The 11,579-nt window shown below is 39.0% G+C and overlaps 1 protein-coding gene across 1 annotated transcript; it reads right to left on the minus strand.

Moving 5' to 3' along the window:
• Positions 1-1,451: 1,451 nt before the first annotated feature.
• LOC139664799 (apoptosis regulator BAX) lies at positions 1,452-10,870 on the minus strand. The gene is made up of 6 exons (XM_071543758.1): positions 10,609-10,870; positions 7,190-7,238; positions 5,272-5,433; positions 3,998-4,130; positions 3,374-3,478; positions 1,452-3,136 (listed from the first exon to the last, which is right to left on the minus strand). Exons 1-6 carry the CDS (start codon positions 10,673-10,675, stop codon positions 3,038-3,040), a joined length of 615 nt encoding a protein of 204 aa, XP_071399859.1. The 5' UTR covers positions 10,676-10,870; the 3' UTR covers positions 1,452-3,037.
• Between the last annotated feature and the right edge of the window lie 709 nt (positions 10,871-11,579).

Genomic DNA, 11,579 nt, shown 5'->3' on the forward strand with positions numbered 1-11,579 from the left:
AATTGAATCTGTTTCTTCCAGCTGTGATTTCTGCAATGCATTACTCTCCGTCTCCTCCACTTTTCTTTTTAAACTTTTTTTTTGGGTTATTTTCCAGCAACAGTCAGAGTCCTGCTGGTTTTCATTTAGCCATCTAATCAGGGACTGATTTACACCTGGGACACCAGGTGAAGGCAATTAACTGCAATTAACTAGCTGGTAGGATATAAAGCCAGCAGTCCTCTGGACCCCGAGGACCAGGATTAAGAAACACTGACTTAAAAAATATCCAACTTTTTCAAAATTGAGCAGCCTGAGTATTTATGTGAACCAGAAAACAGAAACATATTACCTTGGTCTTAGTCTCCCCTCTGGCTTCCTGTAAATGCAAATTATGTTATGTTCCCTGCAGTTTGTTGTTCACTTACTTCTCTTGTGAACTGCCCTGCTAATAATAAAATAAAATAAAATTAAATTAAATTAAATAAACACTTCATTTGTATAGCAGCTTTTCAAAAACAGTTTACAAAGCGATTTAGAGTACATATAGTGTTTTGGAATTAAACCCTTCATTTGTGTCGTTTATGCTTGTTAAAAGCACTAAACCTGGCTTCAGTAGAAGAAAATAGAGGTTTTCACTTTTGTAGGTTTACTCAAGTTCATGATTAAAGGGCATGGGTGTAGAGTGGGACCCTAGTCAGGTACCCAAAACTTCGCCCCTAAATTCACCGGACTGTATGTTACAGTACTGTATGGTCCAGAAGAAGCATGGAGTATCATAGACCCACTAAATCAATGGAAGTATAGAGTTTTCAGGTGATATAACACCCTCTAGTGGCCATATTGGAGGTCCACAGCTCTTAACTGTGAACAGCTGGTTGTGTTTAAACATACGACTTGCAGCAGAAAGGTAGTGTATGCATATCCAAAAAGTATGCCAGGTGCTTGGTATTAGACCTTGAATCCATAAAAAAATTTTTAGGTAAAGGTTTCTTATTTAACCATGGCCAAAGTAGTCTCAATGCCACCTCTGTAATAGCCACAATCTAAAAGGTATCTGGAATCTGGTAGTAAGTTTTTCCATGTGGTCCTATGGTGCTATGGTTTAGGTGGGGTTAATACATTCAAGCATCCACGGCTCACTATAGATACATGCCTGTAGCCTAAGTCTGATTAAAGTGGTAATACTCTAGTTCCTCTGTTTTTTCTTTATTTTGTCTCCATCTTTGGTGCTAAGCGCTCATTGCTGTGGTGTTTCTGCTCTGCACTTCCCAGAGATCACCTGTCAAATAGTGTGTCCAGTATTGTGACGTCTTTCTCCTTGGATTTTCTGTTGATGCAGTTTGAGTTTCTCTTTTCATTGTCTGTAAACTAAAAACATAAAATGCATCACTTCCTGTGCGCCAGAATATTTTTCCAGGAAAGAGCTACCAGACAGAAGAACAAATGTAAAAGCATACATGAACTGGATATAGGTTCAATCACTATTGTGATTGTGAGATTTTTATTAAGTACTTAAGAGTATTACTGATTGATGACACATGTTTTCCGAACAACTGTAAAGCATTTGATCAGATCTCAGAGTCATTCCTACAGTACAAGTTTAAAAGAATGAAAAGATTGTTTTTTTTCTTTTTTGAATTATTCACAGCAATAGAGTCCAATCAGATAAATTTACAACAATAAAGTAATCTTCAGATCACATTAAAAAACACCATGGTGCAGCAGATAAATAGCACAATTTCCTTCTCAAAAATACAAGATCAATTTGGTAGGAAAAAAATACTTGACAAAAGCACATAAGGCACTACAGAACAGCACATAAGCTACCAGCGGTCCCCACATCAAATCATTAGACTTACACATCTGACCCATCCTGGAATGAGCAAAAAAGACTATTGTTTAGAATTCTCTTTATCCCTAAACCCACTTTCCCAGAGACCTAGAAACGGCTTTCCCTGTATTCCAAATGTCTTCCCTTTCCCCTCAAGTGCTTAGTTGTTTCATACTGAATCAACTAATTCCTGCTGCAGAATACATTATTAGATTATTACACATTTTATATCTACATATGCAGCAGTTTTCTGCACCAGTGCTAAAGAGACTTTTTAGCTGTATCATAAATCTCCTATAAACCACGTCTGGTGCCAACATGGAGGTCTATTGGAGAATTGGCTGAATATCAAATAAATGTCTATATAACAACTAGGTTAGAAAAAGACAGATACCTAAAAAAATTGTTGTGGTATGGGTGTAGGTCCATTCAGTAATGTTATAGTCAGAGTGAATAGTGTGATAAGGTAGATTTGTTTCCAAATGTAGGTAAACTGTAAACTGTCTTGTCTTTAGCTCTAGTCTCTACTCCAAAACACTCTGAGTTGTAGCCTGAGAAGAGTCAGCTCAGTTAGCTGTTTGTTTGGCTTTGTTAGCTAGCTAACTAGCCAGCTGGCTAATTTAGCAAATCAGCCGATTTTTTATATTATAACATCCAACTACTAGCCTGATATCACTACTAACGTGAGATTCTACTAGACACTTCAGCTAGTGTGCAATTCACATGTGTTTACAGGAAAGTGATGGTTAGCTGACCTAGTCAGCTAGCTGACAAGCTGACATTAAACACAAAATCAATATCAGTGTCGAAATGGCCAGTTCCCAGACAAAAACCACAGAAATGAACCATAGTCTATTGAATTCTGTTGAGACAAGTTTAGTCACACATTTAGAAATGTTACCAGCTGTTCACAGCCTCTGCTCAGGACCTCCATTATGGCCACCAGAGGGTGTGTTAGGTCACCTGAAAGTCCTCTATTCTTATAACTCCACAGACGGTGGTCAATAGTTGCACACAGGAGAACTGGCTGTAATTGCCTTTTTTTGTCTTTGGACACCTGAGAACACAGGAGGTTCCCCCTCTAAATACTTGACCTCCAGTGGTTTATCAGCAGGAGGCTGAGGAGTGGGGGTATTGAAATCAAGAAATTATGTTTTATTAAAGGTCCAGGCCAAGTTTATCCAAGAGATAGATCTCCAGCCCTGGTTTTGAGGTCTGATGGCCTCAGCGTGTCTTCCTGTAGAAAATAATAGCAGCCACCAATACCACTGATGCTACTATGGCTGCCGTCCTCCACTGAGAAATACCACGGATCACCCCCTCCTAGAAAGAACATGAGAGCAAGATCAAGTAAGAGAGAGGAAGTACATCATGAGAGAATGTTGAGAGCTTTGGATTCTACTGATTGGTCTACCCATGAGATAATAAAGCCCTAAACCAATACTCTGATTTCCAGTTCATCTGAGACAGCAAGTCTAGACTGGAGTGTTGGGGTAAAGTACTAGCACTGAGACAAACAATACATTATGGACAGATTTGTGTGGACAGTTCATCACTCACCCAGCCTCCCTGTTGTAAGATCCAGACGTAGAGTTTCTCTCTGATGAACTGGAGAACCCAGCTGATGATGATCCCGATGTTCTCTATATGGTTGGTGGTCAGTGCCTTAGAAACCGAACCAAAAAACACCAGTCAGAACTACTTTTCCGGCTTTCCCTTACTGAAGTCAAACACTTAAGTAAAAAAATTAAGCTGCACTAGGCAAGATTTTTATGTAAAAATACCTCCCATCTTATCAGCCTAGATCATGTAGTGGGGCTACAATAGAAAAGAGTGTCCCATCCCTACTAATTGAGACGCAATAGATTCACCCTATTTGCCTTATTTGGATTTCTCACAAGTATGCATTAATGTTTTATTATTATCCTCCTGGGTTTCAGTGGAGAGTTTTAGTGTCCCGTGGTCTAAATGCTGTTTCAGAATTTATTTTTTTTGGCATTGGAATGAAAATGATCAAATTTAAAGAGATTGAGTATCGGCACAAAATATCAGCTATTGGCAGCTTCATTTAAAAAAATATTGGCCTTCAAAAAGCTACAATGATTGAACCCTACATGACAGGCACTGATCTCTGTTCCTCATATCAGACTGTAATATCAGTTTATGGTGCATCCAGCTGGTTACCTTGTAGATGAGTCTGTAGGCCAGATGGAAGAGGGCCACCACTCGACCCCAGTTGATGCCATCGGCAAAGATGCTCCTGGCCACTGTCATGAAGACGTCCTGAGCACAGTTGCCCTGAACCTGGCTGATGAGTCTGACAGGAAGAGATGGACACACATCAATAGAATAATAATCATCACTAGATAATCGTAAAAATAATCATATGGCTGAAGATGTTTTTATCCATGAGCAACTCAGGCCATGAATTCTTTCCCCAATTTCTTTCACCCTCAAAAATTTTGAGATCAACTACTTCTGTTTAAATTCAATTATTTTACCAAATATTTGGCAAGGGTGTAAGTAATGAATTACAATTACTCGTTACTCCAGTTGAGTAGCTTTTTTGTGTATTTGTACTTGGAGTATTTTTTGAAGTTGGTAATTTTATTAGTCTTCTTTGAAACCACTCAAGTTTCAAGCTGAAAATCCTCCATGTAGATAACTGGAAGGTTTTGCTTGCTGTTGTGGCCTGTGGGCAAAAGTCTAAGTTTCAATTCCTAGCCTTCATGGCTGTAATTCCACGCCAGAGAAACCAGCCAGAGCAGGCTATTGCCCACACTCTGGTTAAGGTCTTCTTCAGGTTAATTCATTTTCATGAACTGTTCATATCCTGCAATTGAGTCTCCCTTTTGCTATGAATAAACCAGTTAACAGAATATTCTCCCTCTCTCTTTGACCGAGCAATAGTAGCCTACTTCTAATACAGGGGAAATAAATGATGATCCCAATAGTAATGGTAAATACTGTTTGCAGCCATGTTTATTGTTGACATCAAAATGTACTAGTAATGCTGTGCAGGTTCTGAGTTTGCACAGAAGACAGCATGGGGTGGGGTGTATTGGGGTGGGGCTTGACGGGGTGGGCCTTCAATGGCCTCCAGAGGTCAATTGACTTTCTCTGGTATGAACACCAGAGAAATTCAATTTTGACTTAGTTAAAGTTACAGGGACTGGAATCAGATTTGTTCTGACTAGCCCCAAATTCTCTAACCTCGCAGGATGACAGGCTGCCAAAGCTCTGTCCAAAAAACATGCTACTGTACTTGTGAGCGCATGTAATTTTCGTTTAGAAGCTCTGGTTAGCTGGTAATTGGACAGTGCAAACCTTAACAAACCAAATAAAAGAATGCAACAAGTAAACTTTTCCACTATGGCCCGGACCAAAAATAAACTGTAGGTGTGATTGCACCCTAAGGAAAATGCACCAATTGTTTTCCTGCATGAGCCACAGTTTACCGTTGGAGCTCAGCATTCCTGTTCATCTCGTCAGCGATCTTGAGCAGCTGCTCCACCACTTCTTTTATCTGTGGATCCTGTTGTTCATGCGGCCTTCCCCCCAAGTCCACAGAAGAGATGCGTCGACCAGGGTCCTCTGTATTTATACGTCCAATCACATACCTGCAGTACAGTGTGTAGCAGTTTACTTAAAGCAAATTGTGATACATTCATAGGCGCCTGAGCAATGGAGCAGGTGGAGCAAATGCATCCCCATTATTCAATTAGGGGGAGCAAACTTATGTTTTGCTACCCCACTTTTTGTCTTTTTAAAAATAAACGTATCATTATACAGTCCCCGCAATCAGGTGATTATATTTAAACAGCCTATATCAATGATCATTTTACTATTTTCAGCAACTGACTAAAACAAGTAATAAAAAAAATCACACATTTTTGGACCACCCTTTGAGTTGGTTCAGTCGAACCCGTCGCTGATCGTTTGCCACAGCATGCTTTGGCTGTCAATCACAGTCTGTCAATGAATCCACACAGGAGTCTGTTACAAAGGTAAGAAACATGCCATGCCATGTAGCTTAACTGCGATCATTGACTGAAAATGGAACATAGGAAAAGATAGGCCAGCGTATGTTGAATGAACCTGCTTGGCCCACTGACTCCAGCCAAACTTTAAACTAGCTAAAAGTAGGATTGTACTGTCGCCGAAATGATGAACCGATTTGCGAGTCAACATTAGCTAACTTTGCCAGCCAATCAAACGTGTTTAATATTATCGGAAGGTAGGTGCGCTCTCTCCAGTACCAAAGAGGAAGCAGCAAACCGGGTAGTTACTTTGGTAACGGCGCAAAAAACTCCTAAAACACCGTCACACACACATGATAGACGGTGAATTAACAGTGTTATGAGTCTGTGTTTAATTCGGCGTGTATCTGATCCCCCAACCAGCACTTATTTCAGTGAGAAATCTAATTATTGAAACGGTTCACCTCTCATTCCCACGCTCTTCTCCCACTAAAATAGCGCAGCTAACCAACGGAGGCTGGTAGCGAGTTCAGGCAACAAAATCCAAAATGTAAAGTTTGTACGGAAATGCAGTTTATCTTTATGGATTATATTGATGCCGAATTGACAAGAAGACTGTCTACATATGATGCCTTTTATCTTGTGTTTCTAGAGTTATGTGTTTTTACGGACACGTAAGGAATTGTTAATATGTCATATTTCTTAAAGGGAGTTTGGCGTAATATTTTCCCCGGAGAGCGCAGGGAGCTTCAGTTTAATTCAAACTGCTAATATGTATATTTTTTTACATTTTGTCACCACTACAGAAACACTAGGTAACTGCTAAAGTATAATAAGGTTGTCTGACGTTGACTGCTGTTAGTTATTGGTTTGATTAATGGTTTAATGTGTGTTTGTATTGATTACTGACGGTGGCTGATCAGGCTAATTATCAGCTAATTGTACTCGGTTTGGCTGTTTCTTGACTTAATCCAAGAGGTTAGGTGGTGTAGAAATGCAGGAGATTTGCTTTAAATTCCAAATTTCTTTCTGGGGGAGGACCCCCAGACCCCCCCACCAATTATGTATCTTTCCAGGTTTGCTCCCCCATTTTAAAACATAACCAGGCGCCCATGGATAGATTACAATCAGATTACAAATCCAGTAGAAACAGAGATCAGCCTTTCTTACAGTGTAACCACCAGACAAAGATCAGGAAATTAGGCTCACTTTATCATCATGTCATTAACTATACAGTTGCCCCATAAAGTACTCAAATTCAGTCAGAGAACAAAAAGATAAAACAGGACCTCCCATATAGCAACAGATGCCTATTTTGTGGATTATTTGAGCCCAGAATGTCTTCACCCAGAAAAACAGTAAAAATACTTAAAATAGTGGTCTTGATAAGACTTACCCTCTGAGAACCACAGCTCCTTGCTCCATGATGGGGTCATCAATGACATCTGCAAATTTGATAGTATTGATTATTACCCACAAATCCTCAGTTACTTTAAAAAACGAATATATTAACTACAGCAAATTAGAGAATTAAAATGCTTTTTGAGGAAATCCATACATTGTTTTCGAGTTTTCTTCACAAAAGCACTCAAATTACCCTCATTGCAAATGAGACGATATTCCATTAATTTGAAAATGTAGGATACAGATAAAATATGTTTGTCTTTCCTGTCCAGTAACTCAAAAAGTGTGTGCATTTCCACAAGGAAAAGATCAAGCAGCATTATGCTTACCCTGACCGTCTTTCATTTGTGATTTCAAGCAACAGATAATAAAATAGGTAAACTATATAATACCTGATATATGGTTCTGAAAATCTCTTTGCAGTCCTTGAAAAATGAACTATAGCAATACTGCCCATTCTTGTACATAATATAGTCTGCCTAGTGGTAAAATGAAAAATTAAATAAAAATAAAATATGATCTGTCAGTGATCACAACAAGGCAGTCAACACCAGTATCATAAACAGAATTGCTATATTTTCAGAACAAGATTCAACTGTCGTTTTTACAACACACTATTTTTGTAAACTTTTTCTAAACTCATCTTAATAAGGTGGGTAAACCATTACACAAAAAAGGTGGAGAATACTGAGTTTGGGTGGTTTACCCTCCACCAAATCCCTATTTAGGCCTACTCATTAGTCAATAGTATTATCACACACTGCCTAGTTCTCTGAGTTACCTCCAATATTCATAGCAATGGCAGGATTCAATGGCAAATGTTTCACAGAGGAAGCCAAAAGTCTACTATTCCACCATGAGGAACACTTTGAAATGCATTATCTTGGCCATGTGAAGCTAAAAAAATGGCTCCTGTAGGCTTTTGCAGCAAAACATTTTTATACATCCATCCATTTCTTAAAATAACACAGATTTAAGGAAATCATGGTTATGCTTTGTTCTACCCCAGGTAGGGGTATCTCAAAAACGAAGGTCCTATAGGGAGTGGAAGGTGTCATTTTGCCCCCTGCTGTTTGTGTTCAAAACTGGCTGTCAAAATGAATTGGATGGTTTTCACAATTCACATTACACAACATGAGGTGTGATTACGCCTCTATTTGCTGTGAAATTGATCATTATCTCAGTGTCAGTGTTTCAAACGATCTGATGGCATCAAAGAGCAATACTATAGTTTTCATTGAGATTTTTCTAAAAATGACTACATATCCTGTCACATCGATGTTACTGCCACAGTCCACTCCAGCGAGCGCCAGCAGCGGAGCATTTACAGATTACAAATTGCCAATATCCATTAGCTGTCTTTCCCATTTGTCCTTCAGAAATGTGTAATATTTACAGCCATCTACATGAGACGTATGGGAGCAATCCACTGCACTATGTTGATTGCTCTCCCTTGTTTTAGATATGTGATGCATACAGAGCAGGAACAAGGCTATAGCTGTAGTTCTTTTGTACAAGTATCTGAACACTGTTATGGCTTTGCAAGAAAAATCATGTTGTTTCATATCATGCATAGCTGATGTGCCTTAGTGTACATTCATAGCTGATTAGTTGCAGCTGTTACTAATTATTAAAAATCTGGAACACAATTGGTGGATGGCGTAAATTGACACTTTCCCTCCATATAGATTTTTTTGCCAGACCGCCGAGCAGGGCCAGCCAGTAATAGTATTTGTCCCTAACTGACTGACTGACTGACTCCCCATTGTTGATACTCACATGCGCAATTTTCCTATTACAGGTTATCTGTGGCGCACCACAACAATATCGGCATGGCCACCACAAAATCAAAAGTTGGTCAATGTATAGTAGTTGTCTCTAACTTGATCTCTAATGCGCCTAATGTGCGCATCACGTCATGTCTGTCATTTGGCAAAGCACAGACCAGTCAATCTGACAGTCTCCCGGTGTGAAAACAAAGTCAAACTTAAAATTCCACAATTCTCTACAACCTCAAGTGTTAGTAATGGTATTTGTAAACAATAACACTTTTAAAACTGAATGTGTCAAACTGCTCAACACGTTAACATGTGTTAACATGAGTGCAGTGCAAATACTGGCATATTTCCCCTGTTTACCATTGGATTCCACCATACACACTGCTGTCACTGTAGGTAGGGCCAAGTAATTAATCCTATTGAATTTAATTGCACTATATGTGTACATTCAAGAGGCTATAAATGTTGCCCTCCTTCTCATAGATTTTCAGTAGGGAGGAACCTACCTACCTCTGGAACCTACATAAAAAAAGGGTCCAGTACCTTTATGACAGAAAGTCATGGGTCAAATATTTCACTTCCTGACAGACACCGACTGCATTTGCGGCTGGCTAAACTAGGCTTGCCTACTTTACCTTGTTCTCAACCAGGGACATATCCACTTTAAGTGTTTCTAATGAGAGAAACTTACTTTAGTAATGTTTCATATAAATTACTGTTTAACATTATTTATTTTAGTATTTACTCTCTCATTGGAGCTTTCAACGTTTTTCTCTTTTTCGCTTTCACATTGTCATTCTTACTGTGACGTCAGCTTTCCTAAGCTGTCAGGGGCCACTTTGACTATGGGCTGTCACCCTGTCCTTTAACCCGTAATAAAGTTTACACCATCGCTTTAGATCCCATAGCACAACACACTGACTTACATTTGTATCGTTTTCACGCTATTTTTTGTCTTCAAAAAGATACGTACTAATTCTAAATCAAATTATACTTGAAGTCTTCTCGAAACTTGTCAGGACATCGTCAGGTTTCATAGCACCGATACACTCCTTGTATGGAAAGAGGTACGCCAACTCCATTAATAAAATCTGGCAGTTTAACATTGCATTGATTATCGGCAAACACACATACCCGGTAGAACAAAACGTAACACCACTGTATCTTTAGGATTCACTCTTCAATTCGGCATACATCCAATACGCCAACCAGCAAATGTTTAACTAATATATCAACTTTTAAAATTGGTTCACCTGTCATTACTTCCACCAAACCATAGTAGTGGGCAGTAGCGAGCAATGTGAACACATTCTAAAAGTTGAGATTCTGTTGATATTGAGGGCTACTTTATGGATTGTCTGTATGCCGAATTTACTAGAAGGCCCTACCAATCCGTGGTAGGTCTTATGTCATGTCCCAACTGGTATGTACATTTGCCAGTAAGAAAGACAATATAAAATTTAGACGTTTTTAAATGGACACTGGCGTACCCCCTCCCTCCATACAAGAGAAGGGACCGTATCGGGGCTTGAGGTTTCAGTGAGTCAATGAGGCTTTGTCTGGTCTAGAAGACAGTTTGATATCGCTCATCCGTGTGACATATATGACCAGACAGCAGCTTGACATGGCCTACCTTCCCCACCCACGGCGCCCTGGTCTTCATGTCCTCCTGCTTCCTCCGCTTCCCGACCGTCAGCCATAGCTCCAAACTTTCAGCCGGCTAGGAGCTATAGGCAAAGAAAGACGAAATTAACTATTTGATGGGAACATGTAGCCTATAGCTCTGCCGGTCAAACCAAGTGCTAAATAAAGTCTAAAGAAATGTGACTATTTCGGATGGTCCGTCCGGCGAAAAGATTTTGCCTCCCGCTGAAGAACGAGGAAGTAACACGGAAGCGCGTATATGGACGAGCAGAATACTTGAGATTTACCCACCAGGTTCACCCAGGGAACACCTCCTGTTTTTTTGGTTGTTTTTTTTTTTGGTTGTTTTTGTTGTACAGCAATGCAAAAAGTAGGCCTATAGCCTACATCAAGTATACAGGAAAACCAGTGGTGGAAAGAAACTAAGTAGGCCTACATTTACTCAAGTACTGTACTCAAGTACAATTTTGAGGTACTTGTACTTTACTTGAGTATTTCCATGTTCTGCTACTTTGTACTTATACTGCGCTACATTTTAGAGGGAAATATTGTACTTTTTACTCCATTACATTTATTTCATAGCTATAGTTACTAGGTACTTTTCAGATCAATATTTTATGTTTAAAACATTTGATTATCTTTATAAAATAACTATAAAATATCATTGTTATAGATTAGACTACCCAAAAGTATAGCTAAATTGTTAAGATTAGCTTCAAGTTGACAACTTTAAAATGCTGCTTACATGTACATGTATGTCAATAAATCAGTATTAATACTCCAATAATTTATGAACAATGTAACTCTCTAAATGGGGACAGTTTGCATAATGAGTACATTTACTTTGATACGCTAAGTACATTTTGTTGCCAATACTTATGTACTTTTACTTAAGTAAGATTTTGAATGCAGGACTTTTACTTGTAATGGAGTATCTTTACATTGTTGTATTGCTACTTT

This window comes from Centroberyx affinis, unplaced genomic scaffold (genome assembly GCF_046629955.1).
Source record: "Centroberyx affinis isolate AG114_WGS23_722 - 3 ecotype Tasmania unplaced genomic scaffold, CSIRO-AGI_Caff_v1 ptg004375l_1, whole genome shotgun sequence".
NCBI lineage: Eukaryota > Metazoa > Chordata > Actinopteri > Beryciformes > Berycidae > Centroberyx > Centroberyx affinis.